At 39.0% G+C, this 24005-nt stretch overlaps 1 protein-coding gene across 1 annotated transcript in view; it reads right to left on the bottom strand.

Moving 5' to 3' along the window:
* Window positions 1–24005, bottom strand: part of PCCA (propionyl-CoA carboxylase subunit alpha) — a 381462-nt gene that overhangs the window by 229619 nt on the left and 127838 nt on the right. The window contains exons 8-9 of the mRNA XM_040267408.1: window positions 23868–23904; window positions 599–677 (exon numbers count right to left, since the gene is read on the bottom strand). Of these exons, the coding sequence (XP_040123342.1) occupies window positions 599–677; window positions 23868–23904 (116 nt within the window). The remainder of the gene's footprint in view (window positions 1–598; window positions 678–23867; window positions 23905–24005) is intronic.

The following is a 24005-nucleotide window of genomic DNA, read 5'->3' as shown; positions in this document are numbered from 1 at the left end:
TGATTTCTGAAACTACTACTAAGAAACTGTTCAAATACATAACAGAGTACACTGCATATGAAGGACATACTATAATTTCAGATTCTAAAGGAAATATATTTCACACTATAAATTATATTGAAATACAGTAACAGTATAAAGATAACACTAAAGTTATCAAAGTAGTTCACAATTTTTACAGGCAATCAAAGGGAAGCAAATGAGTACTGAGTAATACATAAACAGATGAAATTACTATTGCTTTCAAATATATTAGATTCAAATCTTTGATCATATTCAGAATTAAATAGCCAAACATTAGCCAATTTTTACCTAGAAGACAGAATCATGACTGTAGTCTTTAAAAATACACTGTAAAAGATAATCCTTTATTAATGTTTGAGATAGTAAAAAAAGAAAACTTTCCATAATAGGATAAACACCAAAATATAAATAAGAAACTTTTCTGCCTAATATTAATTTTTCCCATCTGGAGGAGTAAAAATTAGATGATTGCTTTAATTATTCCATTATGCTTTTGGTATCTGTTTACTTGTCAGTTTAATAAAACTCCAGTGACTGCTATTTTCATCAAAGTATATTTTGGACAGAATCTCACCTGGTCTCTTCATCATCCCAAGCGATCCGCATGCCCTTCCCACCACCGCCTGCTGAGGCCTTGATCATGACAGGGTAGCCTAACAGCAGGGAAGAATGAGACAGCAGTTCAGGCTTCGATCATCTGGATGCATGAACATGACAAGTGACCACATGTTCAGTAACAAGGAGACAATAACTAATTTATTTAAAAGTTCCTTTCTTTAGCATCAGGAAAATAATGCCAATTAAGGATCTTACATATATTTCATATATGTTTCATATATATTTTTAAATGAGTGTGATCATTTTTAAAAGAAAAAGACGGTGTGTATCAATAAATGCAACATTTTACCCAATAAGAAAACATAACTTGACAGTGGATTCCCAAAATGGAAGTAGATACAGTATTAATTAGCCAAAGTTATAAGACACAACTTATATAGCATTAAGGAAACACACACAAACACATGCATTCCTTTTGATTCCCCCAAACTGCTGTTTGCAGGCATAACAAATTAAATTCCTTGTTTTCAAAAGTAATGATTTACAGGTACTTGAGGTATTTTCATCTGCAAAACTATAGGGAACCCCTGCAGTTTTTATCTGCAAGAAAGACATGATGGCTCTGGGAAAAATCAAGCCATGGCTGTTCTATTATGACTGGAGCTGAAGAGGCAGGGCTTGCTGCCATCATGGAGAAGCTACCAACATACACCATTCAGTCACCAGGGGATGAAATGCCTAGACGTGGGAATATTACAAAAATACAACATCAGGCCCAAAACAGAGGACGCTTCCAGCCAAACTCTTGTAAGAGAAAGGAATAAAACTGCTGTGATTAAACAGGACTGAGTATTTAGAGTAGTTAAATTTTGACAGCATGAGTCACCTATGATGACTTACCAAGAAAAGCTGCAAAGTCTCTGTGTTTAGAGGGTTTCTGACAATACAGTGGAGATACTCATGTCTGAGACCACTTGTCTGTGATCGTTTGTGAAGAAAGAAGAGGTCAGGGAGGAGCCCTTTCAAGGACTCTGCCCGCCCAGGGCAGCTATCAGCACTGCACTCTAGCTGTGGGATCTTTGAAGAAAAGGGCAGACAGGGCCAAATGCCACAGACATCTGACCCCTAAACCACAGAACATCACTCTTAACTTCGACTTAGTTAAAAATGTTTCATAATTAATTCAGCTTTAAAAGTTCAGATACTGGTTACACTTATGTGAGACAGATTTATGTGGGACAGCACTATAAAAGCAACACTAGATCCAATAAGAACAAGAAAGATGAATACGCTGTTCTCACACAGGGAGCTGGACAATCTAGGAAGAAAGAGGCACAGGAGCCCAGATAACTCTCTCAGCGGGAATTCAGACAGGAATCATAGCAAAGAGAAAAAGGGATTAAGAAAAGCATATTATATTGGGTTGGCCAAAAAGTTCATTCAGGGTTTTCCATAAGAGATGATGGAGAAACCCACCCAAATAAACTTTTTGGCCAACCCAACAGACAGGAGGCTAGCGGTGGTGTCAGCAGTAAAGAACCTGCCCGCCAACACAGGAGACAGGAGGGATACCGGTTCGATTCCTGGGCTGGGAAGATTTCCTGGAGGAGGACATGGCAGCCCAGTTCAGTATTCTTGCCTGGGAAATCTCCTGGACAGAGGAGCCTGGCGAGCTAGAGTCCACGGGGTTGCACAGAGTCAGACATGACAGAAGCAACTCAGCACACAGCTCACAACAGACAGGGCTATTTATATAAGACTATGCAGGATGAGCAGGATACGAACACGTTAGGCAGGAAGAACAGAAACAAAACAGAGGTGGGGAAACACAGGATAGGTTTAAGGAAGGACTGAAACGATCTGAAGTACAGAGCTTATCTGCAGGGTGGCAGAGGAAAAGAGAACTGGACACATGAATTAGGGGCAAATTATCCTACACACTTCTGCATTCTACAGATTCTACTTGAGAGTAACAAGAACGTAATTTGCCTCTTAGCACTGCAGCCCCACAATGAATATCACATAAAGGAACTAAATTGAAATCAGTAAAGAAGAATTAGCTTGTTTTTGAGCATTGAAGAAACAATATCTAAAAATTGGAAATCAGCACGCCTGAGATATCTTTTTAAAAACAACTTAAGGGGACTTCCCTGGTGGTCCAGTGGCTAAGACTCCAGGCTCCCAATTCAGGGGCCCCAAGTTCAATCCCTGGTCAGGGAACTAGATCCCACATGCTGCAACTAAGACCTGGTGCAGTCAAATGAAGAAATAAATAAATAAATAAAATAAAAAAATAAAAACAACTTAAGGTCTTTATTAAAGTCATATTCCCCCATAAAACAGGTTATCAATTCACCATCAGAAACTATTTATCCATGTGAACAGGAAACCACAAGAGGAATGATATCCACACCTCATGTCTCTACTATTTTCAGCTCCCGCTGAGGATTAGGAAATGTGCAGTTACTCTGAGTCCAGTATTAATCTCATCTTAGTCATTTACTATGGATCCTGGACTATTTAGGGATTTGTGAGGTTCAAAATAAGATCTGGAAATTTTCCTTGGTAGCAAAGAACTAGATGGCAAAACAGGACACGTAAAATCATTTGTCAACAACAAATTATTTTATGTTCAGTGCTGTCGCTTCAGTCGTGTCTGACTCTTTCTGACCTCATGGACTGTAGCTCCCCGGGCTCCTCTGTCCATGGGATTATCCAGGCAAGAATACTGGGGCGGGTTGCCACACTCGCCTCCAGGGGATCTTCCCAACCCAGGGACTGAACCCACATCTCTTATGCCTCCTGCATTGACAGGCAAGTTCTTTACCACTGACTCACCAGGGAAGTTCCCCTATTTTATGTTCAGAAGAGGTGAGACACTGTTAGGCAACGGGGTAATATATAATAAGACAATTGCAACATAGTGCCCCCAGAGGAGGCAATGCAGCAATAGACCTATGAATACATACAACCCAGGAGAGAAGACTCCTTGACAAGAATTTAAGAAGCCAAATATTAAACAACAGAGAGACAGGAAGAAACTGGTACAAGCTGGTGACATTACAGTCGTGAACTCAATGTAATTTTTGAGCTATAACTGAAAATAATATAATAGTAAGGTATTCTACTCAAAGTCTTATGCCAAGTAAGTCATTAAATTTCGGACAGAACATATTTTTATGCTGTCATCATGCCATGGAGAAATGAGAACTAGCCATTTGAAAAGGAGAGGAAAAAATATTCCACATAGATGATATTAAATAATATCAAAAAGCCCAGTCCATCATCCCCACTTTCTTATTGTGCCTGTGACTCTAATTAGGGTAAGTTATGGGGTGCCAGGAACTGGAAGAAAAAGGAAAAAAAAAACATTCAGTCAAAAGTTGGCATTCCCGGGAAAATCACAAGTGATCAAGATGATGGCTTGCAACCCCTTTTTCCAGCCTGGGTATGAAATATCCACTAATGCTCTCTCACATTGTTTAACCCATTAGAGTACTTATTCCTCTGTTCAACTTTTGTCTAAAACACATTTCTTTAAATTTATAATCTTTAGTTGACTATTGTTTGAAACAGAACAACCTTCCTTATCAGTTCAGTTCAGTTGCTCAGCTGCGTCCGCCTCTTTGTGACCCCATGAATCGCAGCACGCCAGGCCTCCCTGTCCATCACCAACTCCCGGAGCTCACTCAGACTCATGTCCATCGAGTCAGTGATGCCATCCAGCCATCTCATCCTCTGTCGTCCCCTTTTCCTCCTGCCCCCAATCCCTCCCAGCATCAGAGTCTTTTCCAATGAGTCAACTCTTCGCACGAGGTGGCCAAAGTACTGGAGTTTCAGCTTCAGCATCATTCCTTCCAAAGAAATCCCAGGGCTGATTTCCTTCAGAATAGACTGGTTGGATCTCCTTGCAGTCCAAGGGACTCTCAAGAGTCTTCTCCAACACCACAGTTCAAAAGCATCAATTCTTCGGCGCTCTGCCTTCTTCACAGTCCAACTCTCACATCCATACATAACTACTGGAAAAACCATAGCCTTGACTAGACGGACCTTAGTCGGCAAAGTAATGTCTCTGCTTTTGAATATACTATCTAGGTTGGTCATAACTTTTCTTCCAAGAAGTGAGCATCTTTTACTTTCATGGCTACAGTCACCATCTGCAGTGATTCTGGAGCCCAAAAGAATAAAGTCTGACACTGTTTCCCCACCTATTTCCCATGAAGTGATGGGACCAGATGCCATGATCTTCGTTTTCTGAATGGTGACCTTTAAGCCAACTTTTTTGCTCTCCTCTTTCACTTTCATCAAGAGGCTCTTTAGTTCTTCTTCACTTTCTGACATAAGGGTGGTGTCACCTGCATATCTGAGATTATTAATATTTCTCCCAGCAATCTCGATTCCAGCTTGCGTTTCTTCCAGTCCAGCATTTCTCATGATGTACTCTGCATAGAAGTTAAAATAAGTAGGGTGACAATATACAGCCTTGACACACTCCTTTTCCTATTTGGGACCAGTCTGTTGTTCCATGTCCAGTTCTAACTGTTGCTTCCTGACCTGCATGCAGGTTTCTCAAGAGGCAGGTCAGGTGGTCTGGGATTCCCATCTCTTTCAGAATTTTCCACAGTTTATTTTATTTTATTTTTTTTTAATTTATTTATTTATTTTTAATTTTTGATCCACACAGTCAAACACTTTGGCATAGTCAATAAAGCAGAAATAGATGTTTTTCTGGAACTCTCTTGCTTTTTCCATGATCCAGCGGATGTTGGCAATTTGATCTCAAAATAAAATTCTCCAAGGTTTTTAAAACAAGATGAATCTCCTGATATGATAAGATTGCTTTAAAAATAAAAAAAAAAACCCTCAGGTCCTAGTGCTGTTGGCAAGTTTTTCCTCACCTTTACCATCCTTTCACTGGACGTCTGCCTGTGACTCTAAGTAAGGCTGACTGACTGGGCTTCCCTGGTGGCTCAGCAATAGAGAATCCACCTGCCAACTCAAGAGACACAAGAGCTGCAGGTCTGATCATCAGAAAAATCCCCTGGAGAAGGAAATGGCAACCCACTCCAGTATTCTTGCCTGGAGAGGTCCGTGTAGCCCTGGAGGGCTCCAGTCCACAGGGTCGCAAAAGAGTCAGACATGACTTGGTGACTAAACCATCAGTAGAGGGAGAGCTGTAACCCAGACTCAACTGAGAGAAAGGTCTAGCCTTGTATTAGAGGTAGAGTCAGTACAATGTGTAGACAGGATGTGGATGAAGGAAGCCTCTAGGGCTTGGTGCTTTCCCACTCAGCTATGAATCCCAAGTCTGACTGTATTTCTTGACCAATACACTATGTTGAGCTACACAAGACACACAATACATAATCTAGCCCCCTTTAAGCAAAACCTGCCTCTATACACAGTGGCATAATCTGATACTGTAAAGGTTGATGAAATGACTTCTTCATGACATAAATATCATGAGTCATATAATGGAGAAGTTTATATAGTTTTTCACCTACAGCTTCTTCAATAAAAAATTCATAGACTATAATGACTGATAGAGAAAGAAATGTAAAAAGAAAGGAAAAGTGAAATATTTCTTGAGAAATGTCCAATTCCTAATTTGGTGGTGCTAACCAGAATCTCCTAACAGAGCTCCCTACTAATACAGTTGTTCCCATCAAACTATAAAGAGGTCAGCAAAATTCTTTAATATATACATATGATCACTTCTCTCTCCTACCTAAAATGGTAAGGGTTTACATTGATGAGTAAGCCATACATGTAAGAACCGTGCATGCTAAGTCACTTCAGTCATGTCCAACTCTTCCTAGGATCAGGAACAAGGCAAGGATGTCCTTTCTTACCCCTCCTATTCAACATCTTACTATAGGTCCCAGCTTATGCAATAAGACAAGAAAAAGGTAAACAAATTGAGAAGGAAGAAATGTCATTAGCAGGAAATAAGATCATCTATGAAGAAAATCTCAAAGAATCAAGAACCACAACCACCACCACCAAAAAAAAAACCCAAACGAACAAAAAAAAAACCTTCTAAGACTAATGTAATTACAAGTTGAATTGCATTCCCACATACGAGCAATGGAAACACTTGAAGTTAGAAACAATACCATTTACATTAGTACCCCAAAGAATAAAACACTTAGGCATAAATCTACAGAATATGTATGGTATCTATATGCAGAAAACTACAAAGTTCTGATGAATGAAATTAAGGAAGAGCTAACTAAATAAACAGTGGAAACAGTGTCAGACTTTATTTTGGGGGGCTCCAAAATCACTGCAGATGGTGACTGCAGCCATGAAATTAAAAGACGCCTACTCATTGGAAGAAAAGTTATGACCAACCTAGACAGCATGTTGAAAAGCAGAGATATTACCTTGCCAACAAAGGTCCGTCTAGTCAAGGCTATGGTTTTTCCAGTGGTCATGTATGGATGTGAGAGTTGGACTGTGAAGAAGGCTGAGCACCGAAGAATTTATGCTTTTGAACTGTGGTGTTGGAGAAGACTCCTGGAGTCCCTTGGACTGCAAGGAGATCCAACCAGTCCATTCTGAAGGAGATCAGTCCTGGGTGTTCTTTGGAAACAATGATGCTAAAGCTGAAACTCCAGTACTTTGGCCACCTCGTGCGAAGAGTTGACTCATTGGAAAAGACTCTGATGCTGGGAGGGATTGAGGGGCAGGAGGAAAAGGGGATGACAGAGGATGAGATGACTGGATGGCATCACCAACTCGATGGACATGAATCTGAATGAACTCCGGGAGTTGGTGATAGACAAGGAGGCCTGGTGTGCTGTGATTCATGGGGTCGCAAAGAGTCGGACATGACTGAGCGACTGAACTGAAGTGAACTAAATAAATGGATAAAAATTCCACGTGCCTGAACTCAATACTGTTGAGATACCAAGTCTCCCTAAATTGATCTATAGATTCAAAGCAATATCAACCAAAACTCCATTAAACTATTTTGTATATATCAACAAACTGATTTTAACGTTTATATACAAAAGTAAGAGACCTCTAATGGCCAACACAGTATTAAAAGAGGAAAACAAATTCAAAAGACTGACATTACCCAACTTTAAGGCTTACTATAAAGCTACAGTTATAAAATCACCAAGATACTGGTAAAAGAATAGTCAAATCAATCAGTGGAATAGCATGGAAAGCGTGGAAATAAACTCACACAAACACAGTGAATGATCTTTGATGAGAAAGCAAAAGCAACTCAATAGAGAAAAGATAATCACTTCCAACAAATGTTGCTAGAACAACTGGAAATCCATGGGCAAAATGTGAATCTAGACAAAGTCCTTCACATTTCACAAAAGTTAACCCAAAGTGGATTGTAGACCTAACTATATAATACTAAACAATAAAATGTCTAGAAGATAAATAAGAGAAAAGTTAAGTGACCTTTGGTTTGGCAAACATTAATGAATAGTGATTGAGCATGTGAAAATATGCTCGACAGTATTAAGGAAATAGAAATCAAAATCACAATGAAATATAACTACATATCCATTAGAATGACAAAAACTAGAAAGACAAGTATTCGCAAGGATGGAGTAAGTAGGTAACTAGAACTCTTGAAACACTGCTGGTGGAAGTGTAAAATGAAGGAAGCAATGTTTTTTAAAAGAACAGAAATAAAATCTATACCTTAATTGCAGTGACATATACTAAAATTCTCTAACCTATACACTTAGAATAGTTAAGATTTTATTCTTCATAAAGCATTCCTCCATAAAAATCATTTTTATGAAGGAGCCAGACAAAAAGAACAGACTACCTACAAAGGAGTAACAAAAATGAGACTGACAAGTCTCTCTTCAACAGCTGCAGAGCACAATGCAGTACAAATATTCCAGCACTATGCTAACAGAAAACTATCAACCTAGCCCTGCATCCACACCAACGCCATCTGTTAACAAAGAAACGTAAATCAGTTTAGTTCAGTCGCTCAGTCGTGTCTGACTCTCTGCGACCCCATAAATCGCAGCACGCCAGGCCTCCTTGTCCATCACCAACTCCCAGAGTTCACTCAGACTCACATCCATCGAGTAGGTGATGCCATCCACCCATCTCATCCTCAGTCGTCCCCTTTTCCTCCTGCCTCCAATCCCTCCCAGCATCAGAGCCTTTTCCAATGAGTCAACTCTTCACATGAGGTGGCCAAAGTACTGGAGTTTCAGCTTCAGCATCAGTCCTTCCAATGAACACCCAGGACTGATCTCCTTTAGGATGGACTGGTTGGATCTCCTTGCAGTCCAAGGGACTCTCAAGAGTCTTCTCTAACACCACAGTTCAAAAGCATCAATTCTTCAGTGCTCAGCTTTCTTCACAGTCCAACTCTCACATCTATACACGACCACTGGAAAAGCCAATGTGAATAGTCCCATCTAAACAAAAACTGAGTTAACTACCTGTAGAAACTTCTAAGGGGTAAATTCCTGGAAAAACAGAAATAATCCCATTTGTAAAGTCAGGGATGGAAGAAGGAACAATGAACAAAGAAAACAAATATTTGAGTAAAGGTACATAAATATTAGCTATTTATAGCCCAGTAATAATGCCTAATTAGTGGGGTAAAGAATTAAGGAAATAAAATACAAGAAAGCATATAAGGAGGAAATCTTTGGTAGGAGAGAAAACTGTAGATTGAATTTAAAGTAAGTAAACATTTTTAAAAGTTTAGGATACTGAGGAACACCTGAAGAACTGTCTCCAATTCAAATTTCTATAGTAAACCCTGATATAGAAATAAGCATAAAATTTCTATCACAGTGGAAAGGAGTGGGGGGTGGGTGGGAATGGAATAAAGAAGAGAAATTTTAAAGGCAATCGTTATCAAAAAGAAGTCATGAAAGGAGAGAAAGTAGAATCCAAGAAGTGGAACAAAAAGAAAAAGAAGATAATATAAATAAATCAGAAAGCAGTAAATACAATAAATGTACATCAACTGAAATCTATGGTTAAAAGACAATGCCAGTCTTGAATAGAAAAAGAAAAACATCAGTATATACACTTACAAGAGAGATACCTCAATCAATAGACTACGGCTGACTGAAAAAAAAAAAAAAAAAAGAACATAAGAAAACACCAAAATAACCTAGTTTAGTCATAACAATACTGATAAAATGAAATTAGAAAGCAAACTCAGAAAAAGCCATACATTTTAATAAAAAGTAAAATTAGCCAAGAAGACACATTACACTGCTATATTACCCATTAATTTCCTGGCAAGCAAGAAAATGTCACTAATCCACTCTCTCAAAAACTGATCAAATAGCCAAAAACATCACTAGAAGATGTGAACGTCCCAACAGGCAGACTTGACCTATTGGTCATCTATAAAACATGACCTACAATAATGTGAAAACACACACTGTTCAGGTACACATGGAAGATGTATTTAAAGTGATTTACTCCTTGGCCATAAAGCAATTCTCATCAAATTAGAAAGTTTCTAAATAAGAAAGATGATATTCACTGATCAGAAAGCAATTAACTTAGAAATATAACAAAAAGTTGAAACTGTTTGTTAATGTATTCCTAAATAACCTGATTCAAAAATCATAACAGAACTCTGAAAATACTGAGAAATGAACAACTGTGGAAAATACATATTAAAATTATGAAACAGAGCTCTGTCCATCTCACCACTTTAGGACATTCCTCCAGCTTCTGGAAGTATCATCAACCAAAAGCTGACTTATCCTCAGCTTGTATTACTCCTTCCAAGGGCAGCCTGCACCCAAGGCTTAGTTAACACAGGTGTGTAACAGTTCAATCTTATTGCCTCAATTTGAGACAGCTATTTAATATAAAAGATCAGCCAATACCGGGCTTTCCTGATAGCTCAGTTGGTAAAGAATCTGCTTACAATGCAGGAGACATGTGTTTGGTCCCTGGGTTGGGAAGGTCCCCTGCAGAAAGGAAAGGCTACCCACTCCAGTATTTTGGCCTGGAGAATTCCACGGACTGTATAGTCCATGGGGTTACAGACAGTCACAACTGAACGACTTTCACTTTTCAATATGCAGAACACTCTGCAAGAAGAGCTAAGGCCGTTGCTGAGTCTGAGTCTCAACTCAACTCAAATCCCCCTTCAGTCCACAATTTCTTTGACTCCCTCATGTGCATTGGTCCCAAGAATATTCCCCAATAAAATTCCAGGGTCTGCTTTAAGACATCCAGTCTGTGACAGAGGAGCCATCTGGAAGGCTATTACAGTGATCTAGGCAAAAGATGACACTAGCTTGAACAAATGGAACCACAGGATAAATGGAGAAAAGGGAATGAATTCAAGATTTAGGACATGATGACGATGATACACAAATTGCAAAACCAAACAATGCAATGTAATAGTGAATGCTGAATTACAGAGAACTGCTGATCAAAATCGAGACCCCTCTACTTCCTGCCTCCATGATCCATGCCACTGTGGCTGGTAGAAGCTCCATCAGCCTCATACCCGGACGAGGCTGGCATAGAACAGAACTCCAATGCACCCCACAGTCTTACCAAAGGGAAGTGAACATGGAGGATGAGGAAAATCTTTGCTGTTTAAGGTTACAGGGCAGGGGCAATAAAAAGGTGTAACACTGCAACTCTGATAAACGAACAGTTGCACAGACTCAAATAAGAATTACCATATTACTGTTTTCCAAGGAAATATAATTCAAACTTTACTAGGCAATTTGGCTGCCATGCAACACTTGGCTACACTGAAAAGTTCCTACTGTGAAGACAAATAAGGAGATAGTTCAAACAATTTGGAAAAATAAATTCCATCATCAATGTGTTTCCCATATTGTTATTTGGTCATAATTTTCCACTTTTTTGTTGTTGCCTTTTAATTACAAGTTAGTTATAGTTACATCAGTCATTATCAATTTAGTATTGGTATATCTTCAGAATAGCACACTTCAGGCTGAAGTGATACATATTTATATTTCTCTAGGGCCTATAATTATCCAGTAATTAGAACATAAACATATATGTGTTGCAGTCCAACTATGAATTATTCATATCTCTACTACTACTGCAGATGAACAAAATCTCTAAAAGAGGTACCTAGAGGTGATCTTTATTATCACTGAGTTTTTGCCACTGGAAAATGAAAAAGTGTTAAGTGTGCAAAGGACATTTTGCCTTTCCTAAGATGACTATGCACACATGAACACACGGATATCTATACAAATACACTGAGTTTAAATAAGAATGAACCGGTAGTATACACATAAAGATTTAATCAAGCTGTGTTATAAGAAAGTAAACCAGTATATAACAGTACTTGTTTAAATATGGCAAAGAGAGGCAATTAGTTTTTTTTTTTCCCCCTTGGGAAAACTGATCTGGGCTACCTTTCCTCTACTCAGGCAAATAAAAAATACCAGATCCCTAACTCTGATTCAGGGATCAGAAATAAAGCATGGTTCAGTGTCTAGACTGCAGCAGAATGAGCTGACAGAAAGCTTCCAAACAAAACCCAAAGGCTTAATGTCTTCACATTAGTGTCTGAACATAATATTATGTAGAGTCTTTTGCAACAGACTGATAGAAAAAAGAAAAGGTATGCAAGAACGAACAACAATAAAACAAGAGAGATCAATATAGCATGGTAAAATGCAGAGGGAGAACTTGTGAAATAATGCTGGCACCCAAAGTGTGTATATGGGAGCAACGAAAAAAAATGTAGGGACCCAACTGACAAAGAAGAGAGAGAACGGATGCAGAACACGGACCACCATTGTAACCTCAAATGACCACAAGACTTCAATAATATGAAAACTGCAAAATAAAAACCTCATTCTTTCATACTTTATGAGAATGAGAATAACACTATTTTCTTCAACGTAATTTTTCCTTAGGCATTTCTTAGTAAATCTCCTAATTAAATAAATGAATATTAAATATCTCTTTTCTGAGGACCAAATTGGAAAATGAATTAACAGGATGTTAAGATTGGGAAAAAGATACAAACTGCAATATTTTTTCAAACGCTTCCTTGACATATCTTTAATCACAAAGTCATATACAACATGAGAAAAGTTTTCTAAGCAGCATGAAAGAAAGAAAAGATTTGAGGGCTTAGCTAAGTATTTCTATCCCTCGTTAGCACGAACAATTTGTTCTTCCATATTAAAAAAACAAGAGCAACTTTTTTAAACGTTATACCATGCCAAAAAGAAAATTAGCCAAAGGAAAGGAAAAAATAGCCAGGGTAGAGAAGAAAAGACAATATAGTTCCTACATACTTATTAGAGACAGGGGCCAAGGTGGTAGGAAGACTAATATCAAGAAGAAATTTATGGGAGAGCCTAACCTGCAGAGAACGTCAGATATAACATCATAGGTTAGTGTGAAGCCAAGAAGGTTCATTCAAAGACTCTCACACGTTTGAATCTTAAAACTTCCATTAGTCCTGCCTAATGAATCCAACGACAGCCTACATGGATTGACGTGCTCTATGTGGGTCTACTTATTTCATTTCCATACTTATATAGACATCTCTATTTGGATTCACTCACTGAATAACCACTCACTGAATAACCATTCACTGAATACATACTTATGTGATGATCACTGTCTTAAGTACTAGAAATCTTCCACATTGCAGGCGGATTCTTTACCGTCTGAGCCACTAGGGAAGCCCAAGAATACTGGAGTGGGCAGCCTATCCTTTCTCCAGCAGATCTTGCTGACCCAGGAATCAAACTGGGGACTCCTGCATTGCAGGCGGATTTTTTACCAGCTGGGCTACCAAGCAAGCCATTAGAAACCAGAAATACAAACTAACCCCTGGTCAATTTTACTATAAAGTACTAAACAAATGACCATAAACCAATCATTTTCAAAGAAAGAATTTACTTAATGCAGAGAAAATCCCACACTATTTTTAGAGAAGAGCAACCCATCAAGGTAATTGAGTACAAGAGACGAGAGTATTTCCATATCAAACTAAATCCTGGGATTCTGCAGGGAAAGGGACAAACTTTATGAGATACTGTTCCAGCTTGATACTATTTTCTCTTTTCCATCTCTTTACAACTCAATTCTTTATATCTCAATCATTCACTCTTCCATTTAACAAGAGAATTACTTGAGACAAATGTGTATACTTTTACTATTGGGTAGAGTGTCCTATATATGTCTATAAAGTTTCATTGGTTTAAACTGTTACAATCTTTACTTCTCTACTGATCCTCTCTATGGATGCTCTTACTCATTATTTAAATTGTACTACTGAAGTCCCCAAATATTACTGTATAACTATCTCTCTTTTCAAGTCTGTCAATACTTACTTCATATATTTTCAGTATCAGCTGTTTGGTACATATATGTTTATAACAGTCAATACATACTGTCTTTTATTTCTTTTGACAGTTTTAGACTTAAAGTCTATTTTGTCCGATAGACAAAATATATTTTAGTATAGCCACCCCAGCTCTCTTTTGATTACTATTTGCATGGGATATCTATTTCTATCCTTTTGCTTTCATTCTATCTCTGTGTCTAGATCTAAAATGAGTTTCTTACAGAGACAGCATATAGTTGGATGTGTTTTTATCCATTCTGCCAATATCTGCCACAGTGAGATATCATTTCACACACACTAGGATGGCCATAATATTTTAAAAAAAAAATGGAAAATAACAAGTATTGGCAACGATGGGAAGAAACTGGAAACCTCATACACTGCTGGTAGGAATGTAAGATGATTCAGCCACTGGGGAAAACAGATTGGCAGTTCCTCAAAAAGTTAACCGTAGAATTACCATGTAAACCAGCAATTCCACAACTAGGTATATACCAAGATAGTTGAAAACATACACACAAACATGCATAGATATGCACATTCACGGCAACACTATCTACAACAGTCAGTATATGGAAACAACCCAAATGTCCATCTGCAGCTAAATGAATAAATAAAACGTACTATAAACACACAATGGAATACTATTTGGGCTTCCCTGGTAGCTTAGCTGGCAATGAATCCACCTGCAGTGCAGGAAACCCCAGTTTGATTCCTGGGTTGGGAAGATCCCCTGAAGAAGGGAACAGCTACTCACTCCAGTATTCTGGAACAGGATGGAATATTATTTGGTCATAAAAAGAATGAAGTACCAATATACATATAGAGGAACTTTGAAAATATAACTCTAAGTGAACACAGAAGGTCATATGTTTTATGATTCCATTTATATGAAATATCCAGAATAGATAAATCCACTGAAACAGAAAGCAAACTGGTGATTGCCAAGGGCTGGAATATAAGGAGTGACTGTTACTGGATAGCTGGGGAGGAAACGGCAACACACTCCAGCATTCTTCCCTAGAGAATCCCATGGACAGAGGAGCCTGGCGGGCTATAGTCCATGGGGTTAAAAAAGAGTCGGATGTGACTGAACACATGCCCTCATGCACACAAACACATAGGAATGAATACAGAGTTTCTTTTGGGGGTACTAAAAATGTTCTGGCATTAGAGCGGTAGGTGGTGGTGGTGTTTACTCGCTTAGTCGTGTCTGGCTCTTTGAGACCCCATGAACAGAAACACGGCCTGACTGTCCTTCATCATCTCTCGGTCCTTGCTCAAACTCATATCCATCAAGTCGGTGATGCCATCCAACCATCTTGTCCTTGGTCATTGCCTTCTCCTCCTGTGTTCAATCTTCCCAAGCCTCAGGATCTTCTCTGATGAGTCGGCTCTTCATATCAGGTGGTCAAAGTATTGGAGCTTCAGCTTCAGTCCTTCCAATGAATATTCAGCACTGATTTCCTTGCAGATGGACTGGTTAGATCTCCTTGCAGTCCAAGGGACTCTCAAGAGTCTTCTCCAATACCACAATTCAAAAGCATCAATTCTTCAATGCTCAGCCTTCTTTATGGTCCAGCGCTCACATCCATACATGACTACAGGAAAAACCACAGCTTTGACTAGACGGACCTTTGTGGGCAAAGCAATGTCTCTGCTGTTTAATAGGCTGTCTAAGTTTGTCACAGCTTTTATTCCAAGGAGCAAGCGTCTTTTAATTTCATGGCTGCACTCACCATCTGCAGTGACTTTGGACCCAAGAAAATAAAGTCTCTTACTGTTTCCCCATCTATTTGCCATGAAATGATGGGACTGGATGCTGGATATTAGTTTTCTGAACGCTGAGTTTTAAGCCAGCTTTTCACTCTCCTCTTTCACCTTCATCAAGAGGCTCTTTGATTCCTCTTCAGTGGTGAAGATTCACTAATTCTCTGAATATACTAAAAACCACTGGACTATACACATTGAAAGGCTGGATTTTATACTGTCTAAATTTTATCCCAATTTTTACAAATCTAATATTTACTATTTGAGGAATCAGTGAATTAAAATGGACTGGAATGGGTGAATTTAACTCAGATGACCATTATATCTATTACTGTGGGCAAGAATCCCTTTGAAGAAATGGAGTAGCCATCATAGTCAACAAAAGAGTCCAAAATGCAGCACCTGGATGCAATCTCAAAGACAGAATGATCTCTTCGTTTCCAAGGCAAACCATTCAATATCACGGTAATCCAAGTCTATGCCCCAACCAGTAATGCTGAAGAAGCTGAAGCTGAACAGTTCTATGAAGACCTATAAGACCTTTTAGAACTAACACCCAAAAAAGATGTCCTCTTCATTATAGGGGACTGGAATGCAAAAGTAGAAAGTCAAGAAATACCTGGAGTAACAGGCAAATTTGGTCTTGGAGTACAGAATGAAGCAGGGCAAAGGCTAATAGTGTTTTGCCAAGAGAATGCACTGGTCATAGCAAACACTCTCTTCCAACAACATAAGAGAAGACTGTACATGTGGACATCACCAGATGGTCAATACTGAAATCAGACTGATTATATTCTTTGCAGCCAAAGATGGAGAAGCTCTATACAGGCAGAAAAACAAGACAGGGAGCTGACTGTGGCTCAGATCATGAACTCCTTATTGACAAATCAGTCTCAAATTGAAGAAAGTAGGGAAAACCACTAGACCATTCAGGTATGACTTTAATCAAACCCCTTACGATTATACAGTGGAAGTGACAAACAGATTTAAGGGATTAGATATAGAGTACCTGATGAACTACGGACAGAGGTTCATGACACTATACAGGAGGCAGGGATCAAGATCATCCCCAAGAAAAACAAATGCAAAAGAGCAAAATGGCTGTCTGGGGAGGCCTTACAGATATCTGTGAAAAGAAGAGAAGCGAAAAGCAAAAGAGAACAAGATATACCCATTTGAATGCAGAATGCCAACGAATACCAAGGAGAGATAAGAAAGCTTTCCTCAGTGATCAGTGCAAAGAAACAGAGGAAAACAACAGAATCGGAGAGACAAGAGATCTCTTCAAGAAAATGAGAGATACCAAGGGAATATTTCATGCAAAGATAGGCACAATAAAGGACAGAAATGGTATGGACCTAACACAAGCAGAAAATATTAAGAGGTGGCAAGAATACACAGAAAGAAAGAAAGAAAGTGAAGTCGCTCAGTCGTGTCTGACTCTTTGCGACCCCATGGACTGTAGCCTACCAGTCTTCTCCGTCCATGGGATTCTCCAGGCAAGAATACTGGAGTGGGTTACCATTTCATTCTCCAGGGGATACACAGAAGAACTATACAAAAAAGATCTTCATGACCCAGATAATCACGATGGTGTGATCACTTACCTAGAGCCAGACATCCTGGAACGTGAAGTCAAGTGGGCCTTAGGAAGCATCACTACGAACAAAGCTAGTGGAGGTGATGGAATTCCAGTTGAGCTCTTTCAAATCGTAAAAGATGATGCTGTGAAAGTGTTGCACTCAATATGTCAGCAAATTTGGAAAACTCAGCAGTGGCGACAGGACTGGAAAATGTCAGTTTTCATTCCAATCCCAAAGAAAGGCAACGCCAAAGAATGCTCAAACTGCCGTACAACTGTACTCATCTCACACGCTAGTAAAGTAATGCTCAAAATTCTCCAAGCCAGGCTTCAATAGTACATGAACTGCGAACTTCCAGATGTTCAAGCTGGATTTAGAAAAGGCAGAGGAACCAGAGATCAAATTGCCAACATCCGCTGGATCATATAAAAAGCAAGAGAGTTCCAGAAAAACATCTACTTCTGCTTTATTCACTATGCCAAAGTCTTTGACTGTGTGGATCACCACAAACTATGGAAAATTCTTAAAAGAGATGGGAATACCAGACCACCTGACCTGCCTCTTGAGAAATCTAGTGATCAGGAAGCAACAGTTAGAACTGGACATGGAACAACAGACTGGTTCCAAATCAGGAAAGGAGTACATCAAGGCTGTATACTGTCACCCTGCTTATTTAACTTATATGCAGACTACATCATGAGAAAGGCTGTGCTGGAGGAAGCACAAGGTGGAAATCAGGATTGCCTGGAGAAATATCAACAACCTCAGATATGCAGATGACTGAAGAGGAACTAAAAAGCCTCTTGATGAAAGTGAAAGAGGAGAGTAAAAAAAGCTGGCTTAAAGCTCAACATTCAGAAAACGAAGATAAAAAAAAAAAGAAAGAAAGAAAGAAAACGAAGATCATGGCATCCAGTCCCATCACTTCATGGGAAATACATGGGGAAACAGTGGAGACAGTGTCAGACTTTATTTTGGGGAGCTCCAAAATCACTGCAGATGGTGATTGCAGTCATGAAATTAAAAGACGCTTACTCCTTGGAAGAAAAGTTATGATCAACCTAGACAGCATATTGAAAAGCAGAGACATTACTCTGCCAACAAAGGTCCGTCTAGTCAAGGCTATGGTTTTGCTAGTAGTCACATGTGGATGTGAGAGTTGGACCTTAAAGAAAGCTGAGCACTGAAGAATTGATGTTTTTGTTTTGTTTTTTTTTTTTGAATTGATGTTTTTGAACTGTGGTGTTGGAGAAGACGCTTGAGAGTCCCTTGGACTGCAAGGAGATCCAACCAGTCCATCTTAAAGGAAACCAGTCCTGAATATTCATTGGAAGGACTGATGCTGAAGTTGAAATTCCAATACTTTGGCCACCTGATGCGAAGAACTGACTCATTTGAAAAGACCCTGATGCTGGAAAGATTGAGGGCAGGAGGAGAAGGGGATGACAGAGGATGAGATGGCTGGATGGCATCACCGACTCAATGGACATGGGTTTGAGTAAACTCCAGGAGTTGGTGATGGACAGGGAGGCCTGGCGTGCTGTAGTCCACTGGGTCGCAAAGAGTTGGACACGACTGAGTGACTGAACAGAATATTTGGTATAAAAACTGAGAACAGGTTGTCTCTAAACATGGTTGTGGGGGGAGTGAGGACTAAGCACTGAGTATGAAGGAACTTTCTAGGGTGACGGTAATGTTCAACATCTTGGTGGTGTTTGGGGTATGCATATATCAAAATCAACAAATACACACTTCATATGTGTTCACGTTAACTGTATACAAAGTTTGCCTTAAAATAACCAAATTGTAATACAAATACTGAAGTACATGTGTACTCAAGTATTTGGCTACTTTATGAGAAGAGTTGACTCATTGGAAAAGACTCTGATGCTAGGAGGGTTTGGGGGCAGGAAGAGAAGGAGACGACCGAGGATGAGATGGCTGGATGGCATCACGGACTCGATGGACGTGAGTCTGAGTGAACTCCGGGAGATGGTGATGGACAGGGAAGCCTGGCGTGCTGCGATTCATGGGGTCGCAAAGAGTCGGACACGACTGAGCGACTGAACTGAACTCAAGTATTTAGTAGGAGCATACTGGTATTTGCAATGTACTATGAAATACACCAAAATTTAAATAGTTTAACAAACAAATAAGCAATAAAGTAAATTTAGCAAAAGATTAATAATGGAGTTTTGGTGTTGGGAATATAAGTACACGGGGCTTCCCTGGTAGCTCAGTTGGTAAAGAATCTGCCTGCAATGCAGGAGACCGTTTCAATTGCTAGGTCAGAAAGTTCCCAGGAGAAGGGATAGGCTACCCACTCCAGTATTCCTGGGCTTCCCTGCTGTGGCTCATACAGTAAGGAATCTGCATGGAATGAGGGAGACCCAGGTTCGATCCCTGGGTTGGGAAGATCTGGAGAAGGGCATTGCAACCCACTCCAGCATTCTTGCCTGAAGAATCCCCATGGACAGAGGAGCCTGGCAGGCTACAGTCCATGGGGGTCTCAAAGAGTCAGACACAGGTGAGCAAAGCATAGCACCTATAGGAATACACTGTAAAATTCTTTTAAAATATTGTCTGATTGAAAATTTTCAAAATAATACACCAGGAAAAAGTTAACAAGCAAGAAAAATATCCAAAAGTCATGAGTACTTCGCAGAGATTTAGAACATGGTTATAAAACAGAATGACTGACTGGAAATGTTAGAGTGTCTTCTCTTGAATACATGACACTTAAGCCAAGATATGAAAGATATCAGCAAGAGTGTTCTAGGCTTCCCACCCTATCCCCAAAAACTTATTCTAAGTTTGATGTGTTCAAGAAAGCTAGTGACTAAAGTATGGTAGGCAAGGAAGAGAGTAGCATAAAATGGGATTGGAGAGAAAATGGGATTGGAGAGAAAGGCAGACGTCAAATCATTCCGGGTTTGTAGTCCCCACAAAGAATTTTCATTTTATCTAAGCGCAATGTAAAGACATTAATGGGTTTAAAGCAGGAATTGAATGGGTGGGATGAGATGGGGTGAGTCCTTATTATTTAGAGTTTTAAAATATCACACCAACTGCTATGTGAAGAATGGCTAGAGAAAATATCGTCATAGTCCCCGCCAGAACAACGGTGATCTGGAGGAGAGTGTTGGCAGTCAAGACAGTGAGCAGTGAATATGGGAGATATTTTGAATGAAGAAGTGACCGTATCTATCGATAGCGTGACAACAGGATGACAGGGAAAGGGCGCCACGATAGAGCTCGGGCTTTAGCGTTAGCCACCGACTATGTGACATCTACTCAGACCTAGAAGCCCTGGGAGAAACAGGTCTGGAGTATGATGACCTGAGGACCAAAACATTTTCACTTACATTGGGTATGATTTTTAACTGTGAGAAAGACAGGCCAAATAAAGGAATTAGAATAATCTGGAAGTTGTTAAAGACTGATTCGAAATTTACAATTTCTTTTTCTTTCAAGAATCAATTTTGGCCTGATTGTATTAAGGACCTTTGATCCAGATCACACTGTAATGCAAATCAAGCTCACTGACTGCTGTTGTCTATCTCTGGGGTTAAAGATAAACTCGAGATCAATAGGTCTTGTATCTTCAAACTTAGAGAGGTCAAAGGGAAAATATCAGGAGTGAGGACGAGGGAGAAAAGGAAGGCCAAAAAAACAAGTACACAGAAGTAACATATTAAGTCTTAACTGTCTCTCACCCTGACAATGATAAGAGGCTATCTGACCCTTAAATTCCACATATAACATGCTTAAGTGCCTTGTACTATTTTACACAAAGTGGCAACTCAAATTTTAGCCCACATCCTCTAATCCTATTAGTTTTACCAAAGTATCTTGAAAAATACATGGTCCCTGGAGCTAAATGAACCTAAATTTGAAGCAGCCCACCACTCAGTAGCTCTGTGACCTTGAGCAAATTACTTACCATTTCTAATCCTTTGTTTCTTAAATGTAAATGAAAATAATTAAGAGGAGAATTAGCATTAGAAATAACATTCACAAAAGTGCCTGCTACTGGGGAAAAAATGCTCCATAAACAAGAGCTACTATTATGCAAAAGACACCTAATTCATCAGTGCTCAAGGCAGCAGTTTCCTCCTTGGGCAGCACAGGAGAAAAGAAAAGAAGTACAGATGTGAGAGAGAAGGAAACCACAGAAAAGATCAATTTCATTTTCACCACATAACCCAGAAAGATAGTAAAACAAAGAAATCTATGAATAGTTATGACCATCCACAACTTACAAATGGATAGGTTTGAGAGGTTTGATTACATTTCAGTTGTTTAGAAAAGGGAACATATTTTACCAGGGAATCAATGTTCAGTTCAACTCTTGGACAAACTCACGAGAAGTCATTAAACTCAAAATGTAGTTAAAATGTGATATATCTCAATAAAATTAGTATAAAAGTGATGAATCGCCAAACAATACAGAAAACCCAGAAACTTCAATAGTATGTAATTTAACTTATTTTAGAAGCTGGCACTTGAGGGTAAAGGTTTTACGGGAGGTTTCGGGAGTGATTCAGAAGGGGCTTTCAGGGGAATTCCAAAAGCTTTATAAAGTTGATGACCCTGCCCTGTTCTTTATTATGTTTTATTTCACCTCAAATTTTATGGCTTCCCTTTCTTTCAGCATAAGCAAAACACTGCTGCTGCTGCTGCTAAGTCACTTCAGTCGTGTCCGACTCTGTGCAACCCCATAGACAGCAGCCCACCAGGCTCCCCGGTCTCTGGGATTCTCCAGGCAAGAACACTGGAGTGGGTTGCCATTTCCTTCTCCAATAAGCAAAACACTAGCACTCTTATATTTAATAGCCATGATGGCAATCGTCCATTTCACAAATGAGAAGAAGCAAGTGAGGAAGAATTAGAGGAAAGATAGGAAAGAGGAAGGCCCATAAAGGATGTGCCCAGATATTAAGAAAAGAGCCTCAAATTGAAAATAACCTCAGTAAGTATAAAACTGAAGTGGGGGGAGGGGCGGGGGGGTAGCCGGGGGGCGTGTGGTTAAGCATAGTATTAAAATATTAAAGGAAGAAAGCCAAGTGATGAGCACTGGTCAGAGTCCCGTTGTGATTAAGTGGTTATTTTAAAGGCTACAATGTTGTTGTTGTTGTTTTAATTAAGTGGCAGACAACATGAGAGAGCAAGCTAAACAATCTGTCACTTACACAAAGGATATTTTCAAGAGCTGAAAAGTCACAATTTAAATTGTGACAAACCAGTGTAATTCAAGATTTTATCCTAATCTCTTTGTATTTCTCAAAAATGCCTCCAAATATTCTGCTCTTTTTGTGTAGATACTACTGTGATATTACTATTACATCCTATTACATAGATAATAATAATACCTAAACGAGAACTAGAAAGACGACTTTTGACATTTAGAAGTACATAACGGAATAAAATTATTTTAGGAGAGCGTCTGCAAAAGCCAGCAGATAGGTTATAGCCTCTTAGGCTATGAGGAATGCCAGTGATTTCAAACCACAGAGAGAGAAACTGTTGATTTTCTTAAAGACATAAACCCCAAAATAGGCCCATGTAGTTCAACTTATTCAGAATCTAGCAAATCTTCCTGTGAGGTACTGAAATGCTTTCTGATGAGCCTGGAGAAATGATTAAATGAAGAGCTGTTACAGTCAGATAAAATAAGATTTTTCTGGGATCTGGTCTCAACTCCAGGACCTGTATCAGTCAAATCAGCCAAATCAATGCGCTCCGAATGAATAAAACAACTCTAAACAATCAATCTAATGAGAAAACAGGACTAAAGAAATGTTAATGTGGGGAGCTGAAAAGCTTGGCTCTATCAGTTCAGGAATGCTAAGATGCTGGGAATTCCTAGCTATCAAACGTTGTTTAATCTCTCTCATATTCCTACAAATTTCTATCAAATGTAAACAAATATTCAACAGTAGTACTAATCCATGATAATGGTAGGTCCTTGCATTTTCTTAATTACCAGGTACTAAAAGTACACTAGTTGTCAAGAGTGCCAGGGATATTTTTGAAAATAAAAAGTCAGGAAGCACTGGCCCAGTGCAATTATACATAAAACAGTCAAGTAAAACAGTCATTAAAATGTTCTTTAGTTTACCTTTTACTCCAATATAGAATATTCTGTTCTAATCTCTCACATTATATTTTCTCTTTCCTAGCAAGATGATAAAGTTGATATTTAACATCTTAGGAAAAGGTAAAAACTTGAAGAGCCTTGTCAAAGAGGAAATCCTCATTTTAATCATGAGTGCCCTTAAGTAACTTGTGGTCGACTCCATATATATAAACTTACATTCCATCCAGTCTCAAGAACGATTAAGACAATTTCTTCTTTTAATTAGCCAGTGACTTCATCTTACAAAAGAACTATCATGAAGGTCAAACTACTCTTTAAAATTCACATTAATAATAGAATAGAGTGATGCTACTGATAAATTCTTTCAGAGGAAAAACTCATCAGAAACCTGAAGCTATTAAAGTACTATTTGCTCTCTGGGAATTAGGTATTACGTGTTTACTCAACCATATCTGCTGAAAGACACAGAAACTCAACCAAAGTTAATTTAAGAACTTACCAATTTCCCTTGCAATTCTGACAGCTTCATCTGCATCCTGAAAAAGCAGGAAATGAGACTCAACATTAATCCCATCAGCCATTACACAATGTCTTTAGGGCAGTCATATATTGCACTACTGTCTCCTCCGATTCATTT

Source organism: Oryx dammah, unplaced genomic scaffold, assembly GCF_014754425.2.
Source record: "Oryx dammah isolate SB20612 unplaced genomic scaffold, SCBI_Odam_1.1 HiC_scaffold_24, whole genome shotgun sequence".
NCBI lineage: Eukaryota > Metazoa > Chordata > Mammalia > Artiodactyla > Bovidae > Oryx > Oryx dammah.
Note: the sequence above shows the minus strand (reverse complement) of the source record. Positions and strands in the feature narration are given on the sequence as shown.